This window comes from Sebastes umbrosus, chromosome 16 (assembly GCF_015220745.1).
Source record: "Sebastes umbrosus isolate fSebUmb1 chromosome 16, fSebUmb1.pri, whole genome shotgun sequence".
In the NCBI taxonomy this organism is placed as follows: domain Eukaryota; kingdom Metazoa; phylum Chordata; class Actinopteri; order Perciformes; family Sebastidae; genus Sebastes; species Sebastes umbrosus.
In genome coordinates this window covers 18713956-18741796 of record NC_051284.1, presented here as the reverse complement: position 1 = coordinate 18741796, position 27841 = coordinate 18713956, and the positions used below count along the sequence as shown (strand labels likewise).

General features: G+C 44.5%; 1 protein-coding gene across 6 annotated transcripts in view; it reads right to left on the bottom strand.

Moving 5' to 3' along the window:
* Positions 1-27841, bottom strand: part of qkia (QKI, KH domain containing, RNA binding a) — an 86400-nt gene that overhangs the window by 8803 nt on the left and 49756 nt on the right. For 2 of the 6 annotated variants that reach the window (XM_037746521.1, XM_037746522.1), the window contains exons 4-6: positions 23593-23736; positions 3203-3290; positions 766-1191 (exon numbers count right to left, since the gene is read on the bottom strand). In XM_037746521.1, coding sequence (XP_037602449.1) covers positions 766-1191; positions 3203-3290; positions 23593-23736 — 658 coding nt within the window. The remainder of the gene's footprint in view (positions 1-765; positions 1192-3202; positions 3291-23592; positions 23737-27841) is intronic. The other 4 variants (XM_037746525.1, XM_037746526.1, XM_037746523.1 and 1 more) reach the window with 3 other exon arrangements.

The following is a 27841-nucleotide window of genomic DNA, read 5'->3' as shown; positions in this document are numbered from 1 at the left end:
CTCAATATTACATATGGGGTTCATATCAAACTCAATTTCATCAATTGATGTTCAGTGATCTCTTTGGTAGCAGATGTGTTGAGCTTAAAGCACCGTTGAGAATGAATATAACATATAGACCCTCATACTGAACTGTACTCCTGACACAGAAACTAAGGGGAGCGTCAGGTATTAGCACAGAGCTCAAGTTCAAGAGGGGTGAAGCTAAGACAATGGAGCGAGGGGAAGGAGAAGAAAAAAGGGGAAGACTGGAGGAATTTAATGAACATCCCCAGTGGGAGTGAGAGAGGGACTATCTACAGGCATCAAGGCCTGCCTGCAGAGAACAGCGCAGAGAAATGATTTCAAAAAGCTGCAGAAATCCGAGGGGATCTGCCGCCAGACTGAATATGCCTCCAGGCCAGTGCATGAAAGGGTTAGAGAGCAGGCTGCGCGTATGCGAGTGTGTTTCTGTCGGCGTGCCTCAATTCACACTGAGGCAAGTGCTCCTATATGAACCTTGCAGTAAAGAGGCTATCTAAACCTGAGAGCATAATTGTTTGGCCAGAGCGTAGCTAAAACAGTGACGTAACCGTAGTCTAAATTATAAAGAGAACTTTCCAAGAGACTAGCCCTCACAAGGTCATTTTTGTCCCCCTTTGCCTTTTTAATACAGTGTCCATATGAGCCACATAGCTGGTCATCCCATTACCAAGAACTTCACCAGCACATCCACTCTGTGAGTTTGTCAGATTTTTGATCCTCAGGTGGACACGACATATTTACCTTTCAAAAAGTCCTGACTGTGGCTCATGGCTGCCGCGTCCAGCACCCCTCCGGGGTAAAACAAGCCCTCATGTCCAGGCTGGCTAAAGGTGGTACCTGCTGGACCCATGCTTCCCCAGGCTCTCTTACCTAGAACCCCACTGTGCTCGATGGGGTACTCCAGCAGGGAGGTGGGTGCCAGGGCGTAAGGGTAGTCGTAAGGGGTGGTGTAGATAAGCCCGCCATCTTGGGGAGGCACCAGTGTGGGCGTGCCATTGGGGAGCATGGCAGCCATCTGACCGGGCCGGATGAGGTTCATGATGGGGCCCCCGCCCGGTGTTGGGGGCCGGAGTCCCTGGGGAGCCATAACTTGACCATTGGGGGCCGCTATGAGGCGTTGGCCCTGAGCGGCTGCTGCCGCCGCTGCAAGAGAGAATGCAAGGGTGGCTGCCATAAGCAAGAGAGCGAAGGACAGGAGTAGAAAGAAAGAAAGAAAGAAAGAGGAGATAAAAGTGTAGTGTGGTTGATCATAAATCACAGATGAACAGTGAAAGGTAAAATCACAAGGGAGGAAAGAGAAGAGGGAACGGGAAGTGGCAGGTAGAGAGGGGAGAGGAGGGAGGCAAAAGGGAAAATTAGTCCATGCAATGATCATGGTGGTGAACCACAAAAGCCACAATCTGTTGCAAAAGGAAAAATCAACATAGCCAAACAAAATAAAAAGAAAAAAAAAATTGCACCTCACACCAAAACACAAGAAGCACAAAATGCTGCGGTCATCCCAATGCATTCAAAAGCATACAAATCACCACGGCAGCAATACATTCATCTACTGGAAATGGCATAGGTGAGCTAAACAACAACGCATGCCAACAGAAATAGAGCTGGTGACTATATGTAGAGGAGAAACACTCAGTGAGGAGCAGGTTTCACCGAAGACTGATCAGGAACTTTGGCCTAAATATGATCCCCCCACATAGTCAGCAGTTCATTTAAGTTGGAGAACATACAAATGAACATACAAAAAATCATTTTTCAAAGTGGTTCTGCATCAGCACGTGCCGTGATCTGTGCCCCGTAAGCTTCCCCATAGGCAGGTGAATTAAATCAAGCGCTGTGATAACTATGGCTAGATGGTGGGCCAGTTCATCATGGCTAACATTTTTAGCAGATAAGGAAAATTAAACAGTGAAATTAAACACTGTATACAGCCCAAGTATGTAGAAGAACACAGTTTCTGATGTTCAAAATTACATTTTGAATGATACGAACATCACCAAATGACCACATCACAGAAATAACATAGGAGCAGAAGGCTCATTGAAGTATTTACTGCGGTAATTTGACTAGTAAACATGAAAATGGCTAGTGTTGTTAGTTGTTATGGTGACAACAGAACCCACGTTCAGTGTGGCTGTAAAGTGTGTGGTCACAGCTCTGCGGGAAGAGAATGGACGCAGCTCCCGGAGACAGGTGGCTGGCTAGTTAGCTGGGTAGCTTGTCCCCAGGCGGAGGGACCGTTAAGAACCACCAGCCCGCTGTTCGGCTCGTTATCCGTAATCAGTGCAGCACCAAAGCCTGGCGGAACCAGCCCAAGAGCTAACCAGCCACTTGATCGCTAGCTAGCATTAAGTTGTTCAATTTGACTAATTTACATTTTCTATGTGCCTCGTAACGTTACTACTCCACTGCTCGTTTAGTCGCCGCTACCATAGACACATGTACATGCATATATGTCTATGGTAGCTACTGCAAAACCTCACCCCGGTGGTTTCTTGCTACGACGGTCTGACCATCCTACTACGTTGATTTGAATGGGAAATGACCGTTCTACTCCTATATTCTATGATCCAGACAGTAAATGCATAAGTCCTGGATTAATACGCTGCCTAACGCAAATGTTTGGGCTTTATATGATTTATCATATCATAGATGTGATGATGCATTTACAGTGGAAATGGCATTTGGTGATTGAGGAGCAAACGCTGTAGCTGTGTGAGCTAGTGACTGACATGCAGAGTTGAGCAGGTGGAGTAGAGCAATGTGCTGAAAGTTTAGAGTCCGCCAAGAGCAAGTGATACAGAGCGATGGCATCTGGATTGCAGGTGTGGAGGGGGGGGGGATGGATGGATGGAGGAATGGATGGAGAGGAAAGAAATACGGAATAGAACAGAATGGAAGTTGTCCTACTCATAGTTGGGTAGGTAAACATGAATTGTTTGGAGAGCTTGAGAGAGAGAGAGAGAGTGGTCTGCTGGATAATATGATGTATGTACACAGGAGGTCTGACTACACATTCATTTAATGAAGGTAAACAGTATTAGTTAATGAGCAATACAGAAAATATAATATATCATTAAGTATGGTCAATGCAGTTAAACGATTAGTTGTTTATGGTGTAAAATAGATGGATTATGTAAATTGTGGCTATTCTGTATGTACACGGAGGCTCGCTTACGTGTTTTGATGTTGTTGTCTCTGTATGTCCCATTGAGGATCGCCAGCTCCATCAGCTGCATCTTCTTCAAATTGTCTTCTCCCTCCGCCTGTAGAAAAACAGAACATTTTAATGTCCATTCACAACAACACACCACGCACTAATTCCAATTAATTCCACAAGCTCGGGCCCCTTTATAGGCCAATTGAAACAATCCACACGACGACCATTTCGCCAAACTACATGCACGGGTGTTGTTAAAAAGCTACAGCGGGGCAGCTCCATCATTTACACAATACACGTCATCTGTTCTCCACAAGCACCGGTTGGAACCGAGATGGAGATACGCTAAAGTGCTGTTGTCATGGCAGAGTGCCTTGTTCCTAAAATGCTGACAGACACATTAAGTGTGGGAATGCATATTCATAATCCATATCAGAATGATAATTACTGTAATTTTCTTTTGCTCCCTTGTGCGCAATCAAATGCGCAATAACCGCCCTGGCTAATGTCAGTCCTGTCAATTAATGTTTGGATAAATAAATACAAAAGCCGCAGCCACTGTCATTATCGCCAAATTAGGGGACTGAAATTATTCACGGAAAGCAATTAAGATAGCACCCCCCCCCTCTCCCGCTCACACCCATCCATTCCTCCCCCCCCCTCTCCTTTCTGCACCACCTCCACCCCCAAACTCCATTTCCCCCGAAGCTACCGAACACTCAATAACCATGACAACACAAAAGCCCCTGTGATTTTCCAGGTTGTACATCATAATTTAAGCAGGGCCTCATGTGAATTACTCTCCAAACTGAAGGGTGCAGAGACAGGCATGTGAAGCCTTGCTGACCTCAGTTCCACCTTAAGTGAACTATTGATTTCATGCGTTTTGCTGCTAAAAAATGTGATTCTTCTTCATCACTTCAACAAATAAAAAGAAAGGTGGCTCGTGCACCTGCATGTAGCTGCATCACAGATTGAGGCAGAGCAGCCTGTTAGTAGTGGTGGCAGTAATAAAAGCAGGAAAGGACGATACTGAACCTCTTCCGTCTCTCTATTCTATCTCTGCACAGAGTGTGACCAAGTTTAACAACAGTATGCTGCTCTATTCAGACGACGATAAGGAAAGAAAAGACGTGGAAGGGGGAGGCAGAAAAGAAAGGGGAAAAAAAGAATGAGGGCTCAGAGTTAAGCCCTCCCATGAGACTCCTCTTCAACACGGCCACAGAGAGAGGAAGAGAAAGAGCGAGGTTAAGCAAGAGAAAAAGTGACAGAGGCTGGTCTCCCTTGACTAAATATAAGGCAGTGGCTTCAGAGCAGTCACAATATTCAGTGTGTGCAATGTTTAGTGTACCACAGAGCTGCCAATTAATGAAGCAAGGAAATTCTCTCTACTGCCGTCTCTCCCTCCACTGTGCTCTCTCTTCTTTTAATGGGGGGAAGTCTTAAAGCACAAAAGCGACAAAAAAAAAAGCTACAATACTTTTCCCTGCAAATACAGACAAAAAGGCCAGTAATGCAAACACTAGTGGTGAAACTTTACATGATTCAAATATCTCTGGTAATCAATGATTGATGACTTGCATCACAGAGCTGAAAAAATATGATACTCTACAAATGAATTACAATCTTAGGGTGCTTTCACATCAGGGACCCGGGCCTGGATCTGAGTGCACTTGAACCCAAAAGTCCAGTTTGTTTGATTAGTTTTAACGCTCCGTACTATTCGGGCACGGTTTGTTGGCCCGTGCTCGAGTCAACTTGAAAAGGTGGTCTGTAGTACGGTTTGTGTGTATTTGGGTACGGTTCACATCAGGTGTGAAAGTCAACTGTACCGAAACGCGGAAAGGGACTGCTATTTAATGTGAGTAGTGTTAGCAGTCAGGGGGCAGGCTTTTTTATCAACGCCGCCGGTCTCCTCCGAAATCTGTATATACGCGCAGCATGCGGCAATCTCATCCTCTGAACTGCACGGCCATGGGTGATGAGGCAGGAAGGCAGGCGAAAAGGTCCTTAAAATATAGACATATTTTCACATCAAACTCAGTGAAATAACGGTTTATTTCGATCAAACCAGAGTTGCTGGTATTGGAAAGACTAACTTTTGTTTCTGTCAAGTTTGAATCGAGTGTTTTTACGACGCTCCGCCGATAGAACAGCTGATCTCAACATAAACAATTAAACGTGGATGATGACGCGAGTTTACTCGGGGAAAGAACAACATTACTAATGTGAAAGCTGAGCGGCGGAGAGTGGGGAGGGGGCAATCGTATTCGGTCACGGTACGGATCAATCGTACCTAATACGCCCTAATTATCAATTAATTCTGTTCAAAATAACATGGTAATGTACAATTGTGAACACAGTACTTTATATCAAATGAAAGACTAAACTTCAGTTGTTCCAATTAACACATTAGGTAGAAATTTGAACACTATTTTTCTAAAACGTACACACAACCACGCAAACACACCCAAGTAGCTGTTAAATAGTTGCCAAGCCTCAATTTGTTCCCTCATTAACAGCCTTGGAGGTGAAGCGAGGGCCACTTGACATGCAGTGTCAACAATGATAACCAGGACCAGACTAATTGAGCATGGCCCAGTTCAATGGCTAGCATGGCTAATATTGGCAAGTAAAGCCCACTCAATGGAGAGCCAAAATCACAACTAATTAGATGCTGCGATCTCTATGTAAACACTTGCACGCATGGATGAACGAGCCCTGAAATAGCTGCCTATCACACCTAAAAGAGAGCAAAGTAAACACTATTGAATACAATTTATTTTTCCAATCTCTGTTACTTCGTCTCCTCTGCGTTCCTCTTACCATTTACATCACAAATTAAATCAGATCTTGACCTCTACAATTTTGTACAATAAAGAAAGCAAAAAAAAAGTCTGCTATATTTTGCTTCCACGAATCAAAACAGCTGTTTTTTCCTTCAGTCTTTGTGTGTGTGTGTGTGTGTGTGTGTCTGTGTGTGTCTTCCACAAACTCTTTGGAAGTGGGCCAAGCCGACTTGCTAGACAAAACTGAGAAATGAGGCGAGGAAGGACAAAAAGACTAGACAAAATAAGAACATAACTTCACCAGATGCAAATCATGGAGGGGGCTGAATGAATGTCTTATCATGCTTTTCAAAAGCTTAACATGTTTGTGGCAACAATAAATCAAACATTTGTCCTTTTACTTTCACTATATAGAGAGCTGCATAAACACAATCCACTCTGCTGAAACCAGTCTTTTGCTGGCTAGCTTTTCCTTAAGGCCCTGACACACCAAGCCGACGGTGGGCCGTCAGACAGTTTGGGGCTGACGGTGAGCGTCCGTAAGGCATAAATCAAGCGCAGGAAGCCCTCGTGAATAAGGTGCATTCCTGCAGCATAAGTGTTTTTGGCTACACTTAAAATACTTTGTGACAAGAGTAATCTTAAAATTCAGACAAAATAATGAGCACATTTGGGGGTTGTTAGAGGTGGGTTCGGTCTCTCTCACAAATCTGTATGAGTGAGAGGGAGCACAATGGGGGTCGCTCGGCAGCAGCCTGCAGCTCAGGGATATGGGATATCTGGAATATGAGTGTTAGAGCTGCTTGTGTGTGTTGTATGATGATGGATCTGCGGGGTTGCGGGGGTTAAATGGGCACGGGGCAAGAGGGTGCCACCATCCATCCAGCTCTGCGTAGGTGGCACGCTGCCTGTTGAGAGGAGAGAGACACAAAAATAGAGGGCAGCGAGAGGGGAAGAGCACAGATGCTGCTGCTAGGATGAGGTGTGCGCTGCTGTGTGTGAAATGTGTGTATCCCCAGTGGAGTGCGGATGATATAGCTCCATCTTCACGCTAACACAGTTTGTTAGCGAAAAGCCCCCCCAAAACCCCGACAGATCGTTCTCCTGTTTTACATGTGAAACAAGCTAATTTTCCCTCCGTCAAAAATACAAATTCCCTACTGCAACATTTCCCTTCTTTTCTGTGTGGATTGTTGGGCAGCGTTAGTGGTCCTTTTTTTGAGCAACAAAACAAGAAAGATGGAAGATTCAAAAATGGCTGCAGACAGGAGAAACCAAAAGATAATGCCGGTGACACAGCTGGAGTGGACTAAAGTGGTGTAGCCCTGGGTGGACTGGGCCGGCTTCCTACCCGCAGAAGCACAGCTTAGATGAATGTTTGATGAACAGCGCCACAGAGAGCAGTTAACGCTTTAATGTCGCCTAGCTCAAGGTGTCGCCACAATTAACAGACTCCTCAGTCAGCATGCACCGCCCGTAACAGAGCAGCCATCACTAGGACCGTGTGTGTAGGCACGCCGCATGTGTGTGTGTGTGTGTGTGTGTGTGTGTGTCTGTAATGATCTGGCGGCCGGAAATCCCGAGAGAGGAATAGCTGCTGAATTATACAATGAGAGGGGATGAGGAAAGGAAGTTTTTCCTCTATCATCCCTAACATGCACACATGCATGTGCGTAACAAACCCACACACCCGCACGCTCCTGTCCATCAGCGAAAAAGCCACTCAATAAAGCTGCTCTATCCACAAGAATCAGATTCAATCAATGAGGCCTATTTGTGAAATCAGCGGAGCGGTAAAAGCTATCAGGGAGGAGCAAGACAGAGGGATGAGGGGAAGGAGGGAAGAGGAGCAGGAGGGAGGGAAAGGGAGACGGGAGTGCGATGAGCTAAAGTAGGTGAGCCGTGTCCCACTGTCGCTACCCGGCAACCCTGCGATGAGGTCACTAGATGCATGCTAAATCACTGTCATGCTGCACTCTCTCTCTGATCAAAGCTTGTGTTCCCATGTTGAAGACAAACAAACTGTAGCTAATGCCAGTTGTTACAGACAATAGAGCTAATGTTCGATGCTATGTGTGCATGTCGACGACAATAAGCAACAGATGAGCGGCCGTCTGAGAGCGTTTACAGGGCTGCACCCTCGCTCTCCCCAGCACCCCCGACTCCAGGCCCTTTTCCCATCCATCTCACCCACAGATAAACACAACAGGCGCCTGGATTAGGTTGGATAAATTTGCTCATGTCTATGGCTGCAACTGAGGGGGAGTTTTTTGCTCAAATCTGGCAGGAGTCGCCGTCTGTGCAGCTCAGCTCAACTAACAGCTCAGCTCGGAGAGATGAAGTGATGAGCGGAGGGAGAGATAGAAAAGGAGAGCTGGAACAAAAGAGCACCGGGAGGAGAAAAAGGCGCTGCAGAACCAAGTACAAGAGAAAGCGTGAATGAATCTTTGAGGTGGTGGAGAGATGGAGAGATAAGCAGGGAAGAAGGAAGGGATAGCGGGAGAATATGAGACAAGAAAAAGACAGACAGCATAGTGAAAACCAATTTGTCTGTTCCCCAGTGGGCTGACACTGGCTAAGACCTGCTTTCCTTCCTTGGCCTCACTGCCAGTCATCACAAACAGGCGTATGCGCACATGTGTGTACATACACACACACACAAGCGCACACATATCTTAGGCCTTAGCAGGGCCGGGGTCACGCTCTCTCCAAACTACTCCAATTACCTCAGCAGTAAACACAGCCTGCCCTGGATGCCTCCTGGGATACAGAGGGAGGCAGAATGTGTAGAACTGAGAATGAGGGGAAGGGAGGAAAAAAAAAATGTGCAGACTGGAGTGGAGGAGGTGGTATTGGGAGCCTCGGGGAGGGAGGAGTAGATGACTTCATGTGGAGGGGTGGAACTGGTAGTGGCGGCAGCTGGTTTTTCTCTCGGATCCCCTCCCTCTCTCGCCTCCCTTTTGGTTCCTTCCCAAACTCCAACATCTGGAGGAAAATGATTACTCTCGCCGCGCTGCCAAGACGACTTATCAACAATTCCACACTCTCCAGAAGCGTAGGGTTAGAGGAGGAGGAGGAAGGAATGAGTACTTGTAGCGGGCTTCAAAACATCTCCGCACTAAATAAATAAGTGACAAGAAAGTTTAATCAATTCAAGTCGACTAAAGCAAACTTGGAAGTCGGATTTTGGGTAAGAAATGAAAACACGTGTGCGGCAAACCCGATTCCCATGTTTTCATCGACACGACGATAAATCAAACTACTACTCCAGAAAGAATACATATATATATGCTACACACACACACACTAACACCTTTTTCTTTCTCTATTCAATCTAATACTAAAAGGAAAGTAAAAGCTACATATATACAATATCTAAAAACCCTTTCACTTTTCAATAAGACTATGTATCAATCAACTACCGGAGAAAAACACAAAGCGCTACACAAACACATAACCTTTTCTTTCATAAAAAGCCCTTTTAAAGAGTGTGCTGGAGTAAGTGCTGCATGTCCTTTCTCAAATTCACCGCTGCACTTTCAAAGGCAATTTTCTCTCCTCTGCCTTGCTCCTCTGCTTTTGTGAACGTATCTGCCAAGGGAATCAGGCCTCAACTGTATTTTCCTTTTCCCCAAAGACTAACAACGCAATCTCCTGCAACTCTCCTCTCTGACTGTCTTATACCTTCACAACACTCCGGGCAAAGCCTCTTTATTTCTCCTTTGCTCCCTTCCTCGCTCCCAGACAGCTCTGTTAGCGATGTGAGCCATTAGTCATGCTAAACCACCAACACACTAGCTCATTAGCATAGAAGTGAACCTGACTCCAGTCAGATTATTACAAACTCATCACGGCTGCTCCGCCCCATTACTGTCAATCACGCAGCTTACTGGGGTACAGTCGGAAGTGGCACATTACAAAGTCAGGAACTAACTCTTCTGTTAATACTTCATTTTCTGCATCATAACAAAACTCATAAGTGCCAAGGCCTCGGAGTAAAAGCGCTCCGTGTGATGTAGCGTCGGTGGGGGCTCAGAGAAGCATTCATTTAATTGGTAGAGCCTAGTTTACTCCCACAGTTTCTCTGAGGTTATCCATAGCATGCAAAGTAAGTATGGGTGGCGGACGCAGCCTGGGCCCTGGCCCTGGCACTGGCTCCTGGATCTATGAGGCTTATAACAGGCTTTTATAGTGCTGAAAGGAGTGAAGTGGGCAGCCTTGGTTCTCTGTGCTAGTCCCATCAATATCAACTGACACGCACATACATAGACTCAGTGCCACCGACAGGAGAAAGGAGAGGAAAAAGAGAAGGACAGAAAATCTGTTTTTCTACCAGGCTCACTGCACTCTATACAAAAAAGAAATCTGTTTCTCTCTCCCATCAAAAGCGTTTCCAACAGTACAAGGGGAAAAGCTGTGCGGAAATTCTGAGTGATCTTGTTGTTTATCCTCAAAAACTGGGCTGGTATTCCATGTAACATAACAGCATTAAGAGCGGATTAAACTTCATATAAATAACCTAGAAAAATATATACAGATTTAACAACAAGATTTAGACGTATTATTAAAGCAAGCAAACAGATGATGTTACAGGCTAGGAGCAGGAGGGATCATTCAGTCCCAACATGTTGTACAGCCCAATAAACAGCTGTCTGTTTCTCCTGTCCCCTTGCTCTCATCATCTGTTCCCTACCTACCAATACAATTCCCTCTCCGTCCTCTGTCCTCCCAGCCCACATTCCCAATTTGCTACCTTATTCATCCACCTCTATTCTATTTCTCCTTTCTGCTTTCCCTCCCCTCCCCTCCGTTTATACCTCATTCCACCAGGCTGCCAGACGGCGTATTGTTCTGTCGCTGCGATCCTTTAATGCCATCCAATCGAGCAGGGAATATCTTGAAGGGATTTGGCCGGGGATGATTTGGGAGCTTTAAATACTGCTAGGGGATTTGCATTATTCAGAGATCCTGACTCCTAAAACAGGGATCTAAGTATCTACTGAAAGATGTGGATGCAAACCTGGAACCCTTTGGATGGATCTACCAGAACATATTAGCAGTCTAGGGCTGCAACTAACCTTATTTGTTTTATTGTTGATTAATCTGTTGAATATTTTCTAGATTAATCGATTTGTTGTTTGGTCTATAAAATTGTGAAAAATGTCCACAACTCAAAGATATTCAGTTTAGTGTCACAGAGAAGTAAAGAAACCGGAAAATATTCACATTTAAGAAGCTGGAATCAGAGAATTTAGACTTTTTTTTCAAAAAAAATGACACAAACCGATTATCAATAGTTAGCGATTCATTTAATAGATGACAACTAATCATTGTAGCTCTAATGCAGTCAGCACATGAACACCAATTTTTAACTATTTATTTTTGAAACACTTTCCTTGGGTGCGCTCGGCCTATTTGACTCCATGCAATCTGACAAAAACATCATCCATACTTTCTGATTATGGGACAGATCCGAAAGTCCAGTTCATTCACATGAAACTGAATCTTCTCTACGCTGCAAAAATGTGTCACCATGTTACCAAAAAGACAACTTTCACTATGTTTCTTTGATTATTTGGATCACTTACTAAGCTTGAAGGCCAAGTCAGTTCCCTACAATGCCTTGCTGAAAAGGATATTCTTTGTATGATAGTGTCATAGATGTTGCGTGCCTTCGCTGCCAAGAAGAAAAAAAACAACTTTGGGATTTCAACAACGCTTTTTGAAAAGAAAAAAAAAAGAAATGGTTGGTTTTGCTGTGCCCCGCTGAACACAACCCAAGTTCCACCATGGGAAAAAACCAGTCAACGCAGTAGACAGGAAGTGAAGTATCGCAAAACATCACCACTAACAGACAAAAACAGTGTGAAAGAGTAAAGAGGACTGCGATAAACAAACCAAATGAACCCAAGTAAGATGTTGAAAAAAAAAAAAAAAGCGTCTACACTCGAGACGCCATGGAGGAGACAAAGAAAGCCAATCCATCAGTCCAGAGTTGGCTGGTGGGACTGAGAGAATGAGAGTTTGAAATGACTTAAGCGACGGCTGGCAAAGCGGAGCATCACAGACTGGAGGAGCTGAGTTTGACGGGCGGCCTTTGGGCTCTCTAAACGCTGAGCTCTACACAATCCTATTTTCCTGCCTAAACACTGGGACACAGTCGCAGGAGAGGCAGAGATGAAAGCGCTATGTGTGTGTGTGTGTGTGTTCCCACTTCGCAGATGTTGAAGCTTGGCCCTGGTAGTGCCCCCGGGGAAGTTCAGAAACTACTGTGGGTGGACAATGCATAAAGCGGAGTGTGTGAGAGAGACAAAGACACAGAGTGGCGGAGAAACAATGTGCACAAGTCTCAATCAGCGCTGGACCTTTGGAGATGCATGGTCCTAACTGCTGCTCCCCCACAGGCATATGCACACATGAAAACATCCACACACATACACACACATCTGCATTTCCTTGCCTCTCTGTGAGGGGATTAAGGAGACCTTCAAAGAGAGGCAGAGAGATTGGCCAGGGGCCTGCAGGGTCCCTCTCCTCGCCACTGGAGGACCAGGGCAGATTAAAACTGCCCGGGCTTCTCAGCCTGCCTCGTTACACGCCTCCTCTTCCTGCGCACTGTATTAGGACACTTGAAAACCCCCCTGGAGGAGCCGCAACCAGGTGGATTAGTAAGCAGGTTATTTTACAATGATGTGAGGGACCTGGGTGGTTAGGGACTGAAGTGCATGTCTATGTGCGTGAGCTGAAATTAAAAGGGCAGTACAAGTGAGCAAAGGCAATTTTGTAAGTGGCGCAGAGGGCCTGTGTACATAGAATGCACCTTCACAGGGGATCTCGGCTGACTTCAAAATCTAAATGAATGAGACAAGAGAAGAAACAGGACTAATTCCCCTTAGAGGGAAGAAATGAAAGAGATGGATTAGAAACAGGATGATGTTTCAAGGAGGAATAAGGGAACGAAGAGCTCAAGAGAGAGTGTAAGAGAGAAAGTGCTAATTGCGGCGTGATGAAGCCAAGGTTTGATTCAGGACAATGGACGACAGAAGTTTTCAAACCTGAGGATGGAGAGCTTCCACCAGCAATAGAATGACTTGGCACAGATCTTCTTTATTCGGGCCTGAAATTTAGGTTTGTTAGACTAGTCAGAGGTAAGCATGTGTGTTTGTTTAAAGCTGCTGTGGATAGATTTCAGCGCTCAGTGCTACATTTTCATATGATTGGGATAACTGCAGCATGTGTGCCTCATGCAGGTAGATAAAAGTTGAAGCTTACAGTGACAAATGACATACTATTTAAAGCAGTGCATATGCATGTTGCTGTGCTTCTCTCTCTTTCTTCCCCGATTTTGCACACCAGTGAGTCGGTGAATGACGAGGGGTAAAAACAAGCGAGGGAAGGAGATGAAAGGTGCCATTCAGCACAAATGTTATTGCAATCTGAATCTTTTTCCCCCACTTCAGAGTTTTCACCGTTTCCTGTGGCTGGCTCCGTGAGCCGACTCCTGATGATGAGGGGAACAGCGAGCAGAGTGGAATTCAAAGTCACACTGGCTCTTACCTTGTACTTATGTCACCATGTGCGTGCAAGCACACATTTCTAAAAACACGAACCCCCGAAACTAATGAGCATACTATACTGTAGGTCTGCCCCTGGAGAGATGCACATTCACAAGAAATTCTATCTGAATTAAACACAATTACTCCCATGATCACAAAGTTACTGCAATCAACCGTTTCTTTGTTGGAATGCGTTTAATTACTGAAGTTATCTGATGATAATTAGTATTTCTTTAAATGGCATACGGCTTTATCTGATCACGCCTGCTGTAGATTGTTTTTCTATGTGTGTTTCAGCAACTATAGGAGGCAGAGCGGCCCAGTCTCTCCAGACTGAGATTGGCTGAAGAAGTATGTCTCAGATGTAGGGGCCAGGAAATTAAAACAGGAGGAGGACAAGGCTAGGGAAGGTGGCCAGGCTTAGGCAGGTTGCTGCCTGTAGGGGTACCGTTTCTGTAGGGTTAGAACCACCTGTCTGCCCCCCAGGAGAGCCATAGAGCTGGGGATGAGGAGAGATGGGCAGATGGAGATGTGGAGGGGAGGGATGGCAGGGGAGGAACCCTTGGGCCAAGACCGGACCAAGTCCCTCCTGTCGGGTTTGAGCGGACAGGAGGGACTTGGCACACATGGAAAGAAGCTCAATAGTCACCGTATGTAGTACAGCAATAAAAAGCTTAGACTGGTGGAATGTGTGCGACTTGGGAGTCATTAAAATTAGGTCCAAACTAGTAACAACAGAGGCTTTTTGTGGCACATCCTTTCCACTCAATCTATGGAAAACATATTTTTTATAGTTTTATAAAGCATCAGTAACTCTCAGTCATGTTTTTGTGTGTGTGTGACTGGCATAGTAGATACAGACAGCTGCAGCCTGTTCTGTGGTTTGTAACCTGTGTGTTGTTAACAGGATGCGCTGGCCTTCAGGCCACTGCAGATACAGTAATGGAAGAGAGTGGTGAATGGCTTGTCCCCTCAATCACCCAGAGAGAGAAAGAGAGCGGCAGACAGTAAGAGAGAGGGCAAATGCACTACAACCAAAATGAAAAGGACAAAGGACACGTACTGTGGGGAAATAGAGAGTGGGGGAAAGATGGGTAAAAAGCAAGCAAGGGAAAACAGAGAAGAAAAGAAAGCAGTACAAGGAAATAAGTGTAAACCTTTAACGGCCAGATACTGTAGGTGACGTATTTGGCGGTAGAAAAACCAAATAAGTGAAATATATGCCGACCACACTGATCTTCTAATGTGATTTACCAAAGAGTAGGATGGTGGTTTCCCTTCCTGCACATTTGTGAGCTTGTAAATACAAAAAATATTCTCTTTTGTCCTCTCAGCCTCTCTCAGAGGTACAGAGATAAGGCCCAGGTAAAAATAGCTCCCAGATTCGTCTGCCAACAACTGTGTCATGAGTGGGTCGTCTGTGTGATGTGACCAGTTGGATGTGTGATTATTTTCACCCCAGGCTGTACTGGGATAGCAGTCAGGGTCTTGCTTGAGCCCACTTTCAGGTGTTTGAAGTTAATGCCAACATTCAGGCCAGAGGAATGAAGCATTTTATTGTTGCTTTGGTGTCTGGAGTGCAGTTGACGAGTGGCTGCTGGACTTAAGCTCGCCAGTTATTTGTGTTACCAAGAAGGTCATGAAAAAAAGGCTTTTATCAGGGCATGTTAGCATGAATGTAGACATGCGTGCTTGAGTAGTGTTTCACCTGACATGGCCGATCACGGTCACTCCTCACACACTAACCAATCAAATGACATGCAGTAGTAATCATTATTGACACAAGTGTCGGAAAAGCCACATCTGTTTCCTGTGGCAAAACGGTTTTAAGTGGTCAATTCCAATTACCCACTTATCACCTCGAGATCATTAATCACAAGCGATTTATACATCACACAGTTTTAGTGTTTGCTCTCCTCTGCTCTTCCGGTTGCAGGGTTTCAGTGGGGGTCTGTGAAGTGTCTGTCTCGAATGCGTTAGCAAGGGCATATGAGGACCAAAAGGCTGGATAAATGAGTACAAAGAGGGTGAGGATGTGAAGATGGATAATGATGTAAGAGGGGGACAAGAGGATGGCTGGGAGTCAAAGGTCACACTCTCTCCAGGCCAGCTCCAATCTCTACTGTTTGAGAGTGAGTGGACGCTAAAAAGACTACACACACGCACACACACAAAGTAGGAAAACAGCATTGAAGGAGGCGCACAGTGATGCAGGCTTGCCGTCTCAAGTAGAGGTCACCAAGTCAAAGAAGCCAATTAAAAAGATGATTAACATTCATGTGGGAGATGCGGCGTCTACGTGCAGGTGGGATGAGCTCACCATTCTCTCTCACACACACATATATATAATGAGAACGACGAACAGTGTAGTCCAGTCTGTTGTAACTGTGGTGTCCTGGGAGGTGGAGATCAGGAGGTTAATATGATCCAATCCAACTGCTTCATTAGCCTGATGAAGGTAATCACCGCCTAAAGGGACGGAGAGGCGGCAAGGTTGACTAAAACTACCTACTGCCTACCTGCAAGGCCTCTAAACCTACTTGAGCTGGCTGGCATAGTGACATAATAGCTACTGTTGTCATTAATCACATTTACATGCGCACTAATGTACAGTACAAGAACAGATATTATAGCTTTTATCACATTGTGTTGTGTGCGTCTCCATCACCGACTTTACTCTGCAGCTGTACTGCAGGCCTTGCAGCCAGGATACAGGCAATAAACAAGATGTTGTGGGGGTAATCAAAGACATCCAGGGATGATAGAAACGCACAAGCTAGTTTCATCAGACCTTTTTTTTTTCTTTCAGGAACCAAAGCAGTCGATTAGACTGTTGTCAGGCTATTAAATAGGTGTTATCAATCACTATAAATACCATAGATGTGGGTCAATAGGGGCCTACTACACTCAATAGTTTTATCATCTATTCACATGGTCGCTCACAGAAAGAAGATATAAAAGACCATGACAGCAACCGTTAGTGACCGTAGTAATTATGACAAAACACTGGGTTTTCACTTAGGAGAACATGTAGTTGTGTTTGTGTTCACAAGCCTTAAGTTTCATTTTCAATTTAGAAACAGTTATCTTAAGCCAAAACATGTTTTTCCCTAAACTTAACTAAGTGGTCTTGTTGCCTAAACCAAAATAAGTCTTTTTTTTGTGTTCAAAACGCAATATTTCATGTAGTTCTACAACATGTAAGAACATGAAGCTTTTAAGTTTCCTTTTGATAACATAGTAGGTGTAGTAGGCCCCTAATGACCCACATCTATGGTGCTTATAGCAACTGATAACACCTATTTAATGGCCTGATAACAGTCAAATCGGGTGACCAAAGACACATGATCTCCCACACATTATGACCCTAAAGTTGCAGTTTGAAGTAATTACACTATGGTAGACACAACACCTGTTGAAGACTATTGCCTTTAGAAGCACTAACGGCATGCACCACCCAATGAGGCTCAGTGAGAAATGGGAGCTTCTGTTCTTGTGGATATGGCTGGATATCATGCATGACAGAGGACGTCGGGGGGGGAGTAGATTAAGAGTAAATAAGAGGAGAATGGTAGTGATAGGTAGGCCTAACAGAGAATAAACATCATTAATTGGAAAGGCACACAAGGATGGATGCAGCCAGATGGTGTTTTGTACTCATTTGTCATACACTGCTGACAGACAGACAGAGAGAGAGAGAGAGAGAGAGAGAGAGAGAGACAAAGAGAGAGAGAGAGAGAAAGCTAAAAAGAGAGAAAGAAAAACAAAAAGGAGGTGTTTATTGATGGCAACGTCGGTACACTGCTGCCTAGAACAGACTTTCCCTGTTTAAATCTAGCTCTGCTTGTTCTGCATCATCTTCTCTCTCTGTGCATGTGCCTTTCCTGTCTGAGTGGTTCTGATGGTGGTGCCATTGTAGCGCTCTGCCAAGCCGGATGCATACTGGCGAGTACAGACAAAACACCCCGCAGATCGCCAAACTTGGCGTCCATTAAGGTCCATCTGTCTTGCTTTTACGAAAACACCACCTACTGTATGTTCTCCCTCAAAGGTGGTCCATAGCAGAGTGAAAGAGGAGAGGGAAGAGAGAAAAGAGAGATGAGGAGAGACAGAAGACTCGGAGGAGCAAGAGACAGGAATAAGAACAAAGAGGCCGGTGTACAGGTTTGCCCAAAACAGAGACTTGTGTTTGCCTAGAAGCACTACAATGAGACCGGTGAGGCAAACATGGCAACGGATGGCAAGCTCTCACTTTGCTATCTACTGTCAAAGGGATTAATAAAATGAAAAAAAGAATAGTTGAGCAATGAAACCACCTCCTAATTTCCGTAACTAGAACTACATAAGTGAAAAGAAATACCAAAAATAGAACTTTAAAAAGGGGGCAGTAGAAGGATTTAGGGGAACGTGGGGAGATGGAGCACAAGAGGGAGCAGTAAGCTGGAGGAGCAAAAGAGCAGGACTGGGTTCCCACCGTGTTGCAAATGGAGAAGTGCTCAAGGCCGCTGGGCCGCTACTGCTACCATGCTCACTTTGTTCTCGGCAATGACAGTTTCATTCAGGGAGACGTGGCTCTCCAGGGCCGAAGTGCCCCTGCGCCGACTAGCTCTTTCTTTCTCTGTGTGCTGTTCTCCTTTCAAACCTAACCTTTCCTGCTTCTCGGGCTCTCTATACGAGTGTGTGTGTGCCTCTCTCTCTCTCCCTCTCTCTTAATGTACTGTAGATACCTTGCGGCGAGCGCCTGCCGTCACTGCACTGAATGTAGAGCAATGTCGATAGCATTATGTGAAGCTTTCTTTATCAGGAAATCTCATTTAACTTAAATAGACGTGACTTCAGTTCTCGCTGTAACATGTGAAGGATTTTCCCTATAGGGACCTCCTCTTTAAGATCTCATGAAATAAAAATCAAAAAGTGGATTTGCTTTACAGCAGCCCCTTCAGATAAAATAATCGTATTCACAAAAGACCAGAATCACCAGAAAAGACTTCGCAGCAGAGTAAAAAAAATCCTGTACGTAGCTGACTACAGAGCATAAATATGTGATCTCTCAGAAAGCATGAGGTGCTGTACTGGGGGTTCGTTTCCAGGGTAATGTGTTTGCATTGACATTTTAGGATTTGGCCTGCTTGGGATTTTTACAGTGCATCTTGCAGTGTGCAATGCGACAGAAATATATGCATTATTTTCTAGATCAGCAACATTATAACTGAAAATAATGCGAAAGGTCAAAGCTACTGCGCACTGAAAATACAATTACATACAAATCTAAGGACTCCCTAATTTAGCCCTCAAAGGGACACTGCATTCAACTATACTTGGGTGAGAAGTACCCAAAAGCAAAATGCGAACACAAAGACATTTCTAGGACTCCTAATATCTAATAGGAAAAGGTGCCTTTGGGCGAAAGCACTCAGGGTTACCTAAGGACAAGGCCTTTGTCTGGTCTCAGATGGCCTTGTCCAATTGTCTGCCTGTCTGTCACTTTCCCATAAGCCCTTCATACAGCGCAGTGACCTGAGGGGACCAATGAGAATTTATTATATCCATAACAATGACCAGTGCGTACACCTGTCAATCACACACACACACACACACACCCACACAAATGAGCACAAGAGTGTATAAATACACAAACAGATGCACAAAAACAGAAACACAGCCAAATGTGTGTGAAGTCACAAGAGAAGGATCGTCATAGATCTAAATAAGCTGTCATACTGAGTGATCACATTGCTGCTCATCCCCTACACAATGGCACCAAAAAACCAAAAACGCATTTAACTGCTGTGTTAAAAACATACATGGTGGGTAAGGGCAGCGTAATTTAATTTAATTTAATTGCGGTTATGTCTGTTAAATGGTATAAGAAGCTCCACCACTACTGTGTGCATTTAAATTTGATTTAATATAATTTTAAAGCATCACCCGGCTAACATAATTATTGGCGATAAAAAAGTAAATTTACGCTACATCACTCGGAGACAACTTGTAGTGAAACATTAAGGGATGTTTTACTTGTGGCCACATCCCAATCAGTGATGCAGGCATTTTTGTCTCAGTTTTCAAAAGGTAAAAATGACAATTTAATAGGGGTGTGGCCAAAGGTGCAACACGCTTACATGTTTAAACCCATATAGAGGAGCACAGTAGTGGTTGTCCAAGTGATTCTGGGTTGATTTCCCCAATGAAGGTGTCTACGGTCGGTGCCTCGTGTTACATGTTCGGCCTTTTAATGATTAATTACACTAAAGCTGCTCTAAAACTAAAAGGCCAGCTTGATACAAAGCCGTATGTCCATACAGTTGCCAGGCAAAGACTTATTACACAACAGAAGAATTTCTGTGTTCAACATCCAAAATGTGTTTGACATGGGGAGTACAGCAGAAGATCATTAATAACATATGGAGGTGATTCAGATGGATTTAGACTTAAGCGGTCTGTTTAAACACAAGTAAGCTAAGAGCTGATTCGTATTTGTGATGGTTACATCGTTTTACATAATCGTGGCATGTACACAAGTCAGGTTTTTTCTCTCTCTCTCTCTCTCTCTCTCTCTCTCTCTCTCTCTCTCTCTCTCTCTCTCCCCCTCTCTCTCAACTGGTCAGGTTCTGTTGTAGATCACAGGACAGTAGCTGCGTACAGGGTTAGGGTTAGGTTAGGGTCAATCATTCTGGCTCTGCAGCCCTTCTAGAGACAGAAAGGAGAAGTAGAGCAGGCCAGTCAGGGTTTATGCATACAGCTCTGCAAGTATCTGAACAGAGGTTACTTAAAGTGCAGTGGGGCTCTGCTGCCGGCTCCGTTTGAGGGCCTTAACCGAGGACTCAGGGGATGAGCGGAGCATTTTAGTGAGTGTGTACGTGCACGCATGTGGAAGTATTTTTTCTGGGCATGCGTGTACCAGGGCAGGATCAGTGCGGTAAATCCACACTTGAAAGAGTAGCTCAATCAAGCTCTCCCACCCATCTCTCATTCTCTCTCCCTCCCTCTGTCTCTCTCATCTCGCCGATGCTCCCCTGCTCCCAGTTCATGGAGAGTTGAAGAGTTCGCAAGACTAGGGAGCAAAAGAGCGCTACCGAGGGCAAAGATACAAACCTAAAACACTTTCCGTCAGTAGCCTGTTCCAACCGTCAATCAATCTCTGTGGCAGCCGTTGACAGGGCGTTACACAATAGTCAATAATTGCTCGACCAAGTAGTCAACCAGTGAACTGTTGATGATTCAGATGGTGGGAATGTATTTACCACATACATTCTACCATATGTCTTGACAGTGTGCATCTTAAGTCACACTTGGTTGGTCCCACATCTTTCTCAAACATTGATAAAGTGTAATAAGTGCATATTGTTAGTTTAGAGACTAGAAAAACAACTTTCAATGATCAAATTAAAAACAATACTACTGAACAATATTGTATATACAACACAATTCTCTCACCAAATAAACAAACATAATAAGCCTGACTGTTTCATCACTGTGAGTTTTGCTGATTAAGTATAGTTTTTTTTCATGTCAAACATCCTGGCTCTTAATCCCAAATGAGTCAATTATGAGATTATTTAAAAGCAAAACTATCATTATGAAGCCTTTAACTTCAAAATCACAAGCAGCTTTGCAGACAAAATAACATTTTGGTTCATTCTGTTCTCCCTCTGTGTTGAATATCTGCAGCTGGGTCCTCCTCAATGACAAGTAAAGCCTGTTCCTTAAAAAGGGAATAAAAAGCATGACCTCACATTTTGTTTCCTGCGCAATTTAATAAAGGCGATTTTACGCTGCCAAATGTGGAGAAGATGCCCTTCATTAGAACAGTGCGTTCCCAGCGTGTCCATACTTTAATCCAATCTAGTTTAGCATGATAAAGGGCATTACTGCCAGCCAGCTCTACTGCCCACCCACTCATGTGTGTATGCACATGCACGCAACGACATGAGGAAGATATAGTGCCCTAAGGGGCTCATGGGTAGACAGTGCACCAACCCAACATTCAGGGACAGCATTACTGGACACTTATTCTGCCATACTGATAGTATTTCACTTCTAGTGACAGGCCATTGAGGTAATGCACATAAAGAGTGGGGACACTAATGTACGCAGAATGAAAGGTCAGATCTACAATAGAAACCTAAACTTCTCTGATCAATACTAATTAATCAGGTATTGATGCAAGAACCAAAATATGTTTGAAAGCAGTTATTAATTGAAAATTTTAATATTTGGAATATATGTGAACAGAGACACACGTGCCTTTTGTTGCCTCAAAAATCAAAGCATGTACCGGTGAATTTGATAGGCTCAGAAAAACACCCAACGTTTATCTAACGGAGGGATCATTTCATTACATTTAAATGAACAAAGATGCCTTGCTTGAGGGAAAATGGCCTCTGGTGGATTGCAATGGGTCATTAATTAGCTCTATAAAACTCTTATTTGAATTAAGGGCAGAGTGAAACTTTTCTATGAGGAAAAAATTTCATTAGTGTCTCAAAAGAGCTTGAAGCTGCTTTCTTTAGTGCGAGAAATAAAAGAGGAGAGCTTCTCCTTAATCCGATAAATGGTTCAGGTGCTGAATCACCAGACCATCTTTGATGCACTTGTCAGGCTGCAAAATGAACAGAGATCTCAAGAAAAAAGTAAGGACGCTATTTTTGCGGCACTCCATTCAGTTGAGTGTTAGCCAAGAGCTGTCATTGACTTAAAAAGGACGCCGAAAGGGGTTTTGTTGTGTACGTTGTCTACACACCGTGTGTTAACAGTGACTCATTCTGCATCACTTTTTTAGAACGTCGCTGCTTCCAGGAGATTTCATCCTCAAGTTGTGTGTTTGCACGCACATATTTGAGTGTGTGTGTCAACATCCTCTGTGTGTACATACAGGCTGTGTTGATCTGAAACACTCCTGCTCTCTGAAACAAAACAAGTGCCCAAAGAAGTGACAAGGCAAGCTGAATAGAGAAAAAAAAAAAAAAGAGGACGTGAATTGAAGTGCTTTCCACATTGTCAGGCTGGGCTACGGCCTCGCTGAGACAGACAGGGGAGCCATGATCATACTAGACAGGAGACCCCGGCTTGATGGCACTTCTTGTGTCAGATCTTACATCCATAACCGGTACAGCTCAGATGAGCTAAACAAAAAGTTATAGTTATAATGAAGAAAGCCTGACACAGTTTTTCAGGCACATTTTCAGATTCAAACTGCATATAGTTGTGCTATCATTTCACAATTTTCTCCTCTACGCTTTGTGTATTTGTTTATAATTAAAAGGAGGTCGTCTTCCTTGAGGTGTCACTTGCCCACTGTTTGCAGAAAGCATCATTCTGCTCCTGAAAATGTTATAAGTTGAATAAATTGTAATGCAGCCATATCTAGGGCAAACATTGTCCTTGCTGCATTTTTTTTTTCCTCCCAAAGTGAAAAAATGTAAATGAAGTACACGTGTAAACATAATTCTGCATTTTACGGGATAAAGGGGCATGAAGCAAAGCAGCTTAACAACATTACGGTTCAAGAGACACACTGCGTCTTCTTGTTTAACCTTGCATGCCTGGCCCCATTTCCGCAGACCACCAAGCCCCGCACGTTGCCACCTGATGGCATATATGGGCCCTTCAGCTGCCCTGTCCACCTGGTCGCCGCAGTTTAACAGGGAAAATACACATTGCGTGCCAAAACACCATCGGCAGCCATCACCAGTGGCTCAGTGTATGAGGAAGTTGAGGCAGCGGGGATAGCGGAGATGAAATGTGGCGGTCACAGGAGGCGTGTACAGCTAGCTGTGTTTCCACTCCACTGGGGGTACGGCCAACCTGTTCCCCTGGTCTATATATGGAAGTAAACAGGATGCTAACAGTGGGGTAGCAGTGGTGTTCCATATGTAGTCCCATTATTTTCACGGAGCATGGATAAGGCCATGTCCTTTGTGCCCTTGGAAACTCAGATGACGTTACTTATGTAGAGCATTAAATAACTTATCAGGCCAAAAGCAGCTACCACTGTGCATGATGTGTGTGTGTGTGTGTGTGTGTGTGTGTGTGTGTGTGTGTGTGTGTGGCATGTACTCACAGCAGGTACGAGGAGCTTCTTGACCTCCTCCACTGCTCTCCTCATCTTGATCTCAGCTCTGCCCTGCGTGTCTTCCACTGTGATCAGGACATGAAGGTCTTCGTTTAAGTGTTCCCAGTTTGGCTTCCCTCTGTTCTGCTCCTCCTGGACAGACATAGAGAGAGAGAGAGAGAGATGGTGAGTGAATGTGACAGTGTGGGTGTGTTGGAGCACCAGTGCAGTAACACAGCATATCAGAGGAAGCGGAGGCGAGCGGCAGGCATACACAGAGGACGACGGGGCCCTGTGAAGAGAAGCGGGATGACAGGAGCGGTCCTTTAGTCAGCTATTTAGCTTTAACTTTGAAAGGACACCCTTCTTTAATAGATCCCTCGCTTTGCGGAGACAAAGACGACAGCTAGCCCTGCAGCAATTAATATCAGTGAAAAGATGGATGGGTGCAGGGATCAGAGGGAGACGGATGGGGATTTTTTTTAAGCCACAAAAACTTAACTAGAAGGAATGCAATCATGATACCTAGATACAGTTCAAAGTGCCGCAGGATTGTGTGTGAAGGTGCACAAGCGTGTGCCTCTGTGTCGGACTCGTGTTTGCACGGACAATACAGTGTGGGTAACAATAGCTCTCCGAGGGAGTCGTTTTCCCCCCTGAAAAGGCTGCGCCAAAGCACTCAGAGGGTGCCAAATTGTAGCGCTAGCAGTACCTGAAAGGCTGTATTCAAAACTGACATCATGGCTCGATAGCCTTTTCAACGCAGTCAAATAAGAAGCCGTTTTGAGATTTGAATTGGGAAGGCTGATGTTGGGAAATGGTGGATAACGCTTTTACGCTTTTCATGTAAAGCCCAGTCAAACCTGAGTCTTTTGTGAAAATGTAAAATGGGATATGCAGAGACGAACATGGAGTAGCCTCACATTTGCAATTTTCTTTTTTTTTTTTTTTTTGAAACACGCTTCTCCATTTAGCATAGATACTTTCCTGCCTCTCCCGGTTGCCCCCGCTGACAGTAAATGCAGTGAGCAGACACTAAGAGCGCTCTAAAAAGCTTTTGAGGTTGTATCGCATGTCACTGTACAACCATGAAAGTCAGCGGTTTGAAAGCTGACTACTTCCCCCTGAGGTGAGGAGTTGAGGTCTAGGTCGTCTGAAACAGACACAACCTCGGGTTCTGTGATGTGTGACACCACATTAAAACATCCAGACAGGATTATAATGTTACAATGGTAATATTTGACTGATTTTATGAAGATGGAAAAAGGGAATGTCAAAATGAATGCAACTCAAAAATATTTTCCGAATCAAAATTTCCAAAAGGAGGTCACTAGTCTCAAGCAGTCAAGTGCATCCCAGTTTTCTCCCTTCCCGCTGCAGGTTTGTACAGACTGTTGATGAACTCCGTGTCGTTTACCCCCACCCATACAAACCACCCCAACTTCAGATCACTGCTTGTGAATAGTGAACCACTGTTAGAGGGTCTAATTAACAATGCATTGCGGCGCTCTGCAGGGGGTCCACCCGACATGATTTCAATACACAACGAACGCCGCGGACTGAGCACGCACACACACACACACACACATAGAGCTAAGAGCTTGAGCGGAGTGCCACCCACCTGCTTTCTACTCCACAGAGACCTGTTGCCATGGCACTGCTCTTTACAACACACACACACAGACACACACACACACACACACACACACACAAACACAGACAGAAGAAAGTTCAATATTCCGCTCTCGTTTTCCCCTTTTCCACACAGGGGGGAGGGCCTAGTTTCAGCAGTCAGGCCATTATTTCACCATGGCTGTTTGCTTATGGCCTATTAGGGGACATGGGGACTAGAAGGTGACTCAGCATTTTTCTAGAGGGGACAGATACAGGCCGGCCACAAGGGCTGCCTCTGAATGCAGGGCACTGTGTAGAAGCACATGGTAGATACATAAATGCACTATATTGACTAGGGGTGGGGGGAAAAAATCGATAATATCGCAATATTTAGCATGGCAATATTGTATCGATACAGACGTCAAATATCTATCTTTTATTATTTAAACTATGAGTGCTGCAGGATTGAGTCCTAAAACCCGTAAATGAGTTTTTAGCACTTCCGGTTCCCACGTCTGGAAGTCAGGACGGTTTATTTAAAAGGGTTTTTAGTTAGATACCTGAAATAAGGTCTGTGGTTCACACAAGCTTTGGAGATTTTAACCTTTTGTTCTACAATATAAAATACATCAAAACTTTAAGTTGAACAGAGTGAAAACTGTGTCTTATTACATAAAACAGATGTTGACAAACGGCATAATTTGCAGTTGAAAAAAGGTAATAAATCGCAATATATCTTATCGAACTACTCAGCGTATCGCAAAATGTTTAAAATCGCAATAGGATCGGATCGTGATGATATTGTATCATGGTGCCTCTGGGGATTTCCCACACCTAATATTGACAGATTGTTGCCCAAGTTGGACCCAACAAGATTAGTCAATCACGTGTCTGTGCAGCTGTGACTCAGGTAGGGCAGATCGCCCACCAATTGGAAGGTCGGCGGTTCAACCCCCGGGTCCTCAATGTCGAAAATACCCCAAATCGCTCCCAAAAGCTGTGCCATCGGTTCGTGATTGAGTATTTATATTAGATCCTGGTGGGCAGGTTGGCACCTTGCATGGCCGCCTCTGCCATCAGTGCATGTGTGTGTGAATGCTGACATGTAGTGTAACGCGCTTTGAGTGGTCGGAAGAGTCCGTTTACCATGTGCGTGTGCAGCGTGTGCAAGCCAATGCTCAGGTAGATTCTGATTTAGGATTAGGATTGTGGACAAAGAGATCTGGGAAAAGACACACACTTGTATCCACCACGCACACACACACACACACACCTCACACCAGCATGACTGCCTGTGAACAAGGTCACTGTGTGCCCTCTGAGAGAAAGTGACAGCATGACAAACAGGAGAAAGGGTGGAGGGGGGAGGGTGAGAAAAGAGAGGAGAGGGGAGGGGAGGCGAGCGCTAAAGGGAGTAAAGGGAAGGCCTTTGAAGAGAATGTCCACGCTGGCCCACATCAAATGCCATGGCAGAATCCACATACCAGAGGGCAATCGGTTTTGGCAAAATATGTAGCATGAATAAATAGCACGGACACTGCATCTAGAGACAACATCTAAGAATAGGATCAGAGGGAAAGACTGCTCGTCAGTTATGTTGCCTGACTTCCATCGTCTGTACAGCACCTGTTTGCCTGCCGGCTTTCACACCCTTCAGCTTGAGCTCAATAAACTTTATGGCCTCAATTCTCAACATTCAAAAAGGAGACAAATATAGAAGTCTTTTTACTTCTGACCCTTCTTTACCTTGTTTAGGTTGTACTAAAAAGAAATAGAGTGGCAGTTCAATCTGGTTGTTACTTTATTGATCCTGTTGGTACCATCCTTTCGCCCGCCCGCCCGCTTCCACAGGAAAGTCACATTACATGGTCAGCTACACCGCTGAAGCTGGAAGAGATTCATTGCATTGCTCAAGGACACATAACAGGATGCGCATTTTCAGACACAAAGCTTTCAATCCTTGGCGTTGTGGCTGAAGGTCAGTCCTACTTAATATACCACCCCTGCTGCCTCAATAGGATTTTGGACTACGTGGCGCAACAGTTTTTGTCCTGGCAATGTTGCACTTTAACACTCATAAATGAAACTGTTTGCTCCGTTTCAACTCTCCCGTTCTGAACGGTCCCTTCTCCTTTGATCCTAGAGGATGTTCCCAGCTGGGGTCAATGTAACTGAGGCTAAATGCCAGGATGCCAAACAGGTGCAGGAGGGAACTGCAGGGGCATGGAAGGACAAGAGAGGGCAGCTGGGCTGTGCAGGAATGATAATGATAAAGAAATATGATATTAAATATTAAATATTATGGCTGTCAATCGTTCAAATATTGAATCGCGATTAATTGCATGATTGTCCATAGTTAATCACGATTAATCGCAAATTAATCGCACTTTTTTTATCTGTTCAACATGTACCTTAAAGGGAGATTTGTTAAGTATTTAATACTCTTATTAACATGGTAGTGGGCAAATATGCTTGCTTTATGCAAATGTATATACATATTTATTATTGGAAATCAATTAACAACACAAAACAATGAAAAATATTGTCCAGAAACCCTCACAGGCACTGCATTTAGCATAAAAAATGTTAAAATCATAACATGGCAAATTCAAGCCCAACAGGCAACAACAGCTGTCAGTGTGCT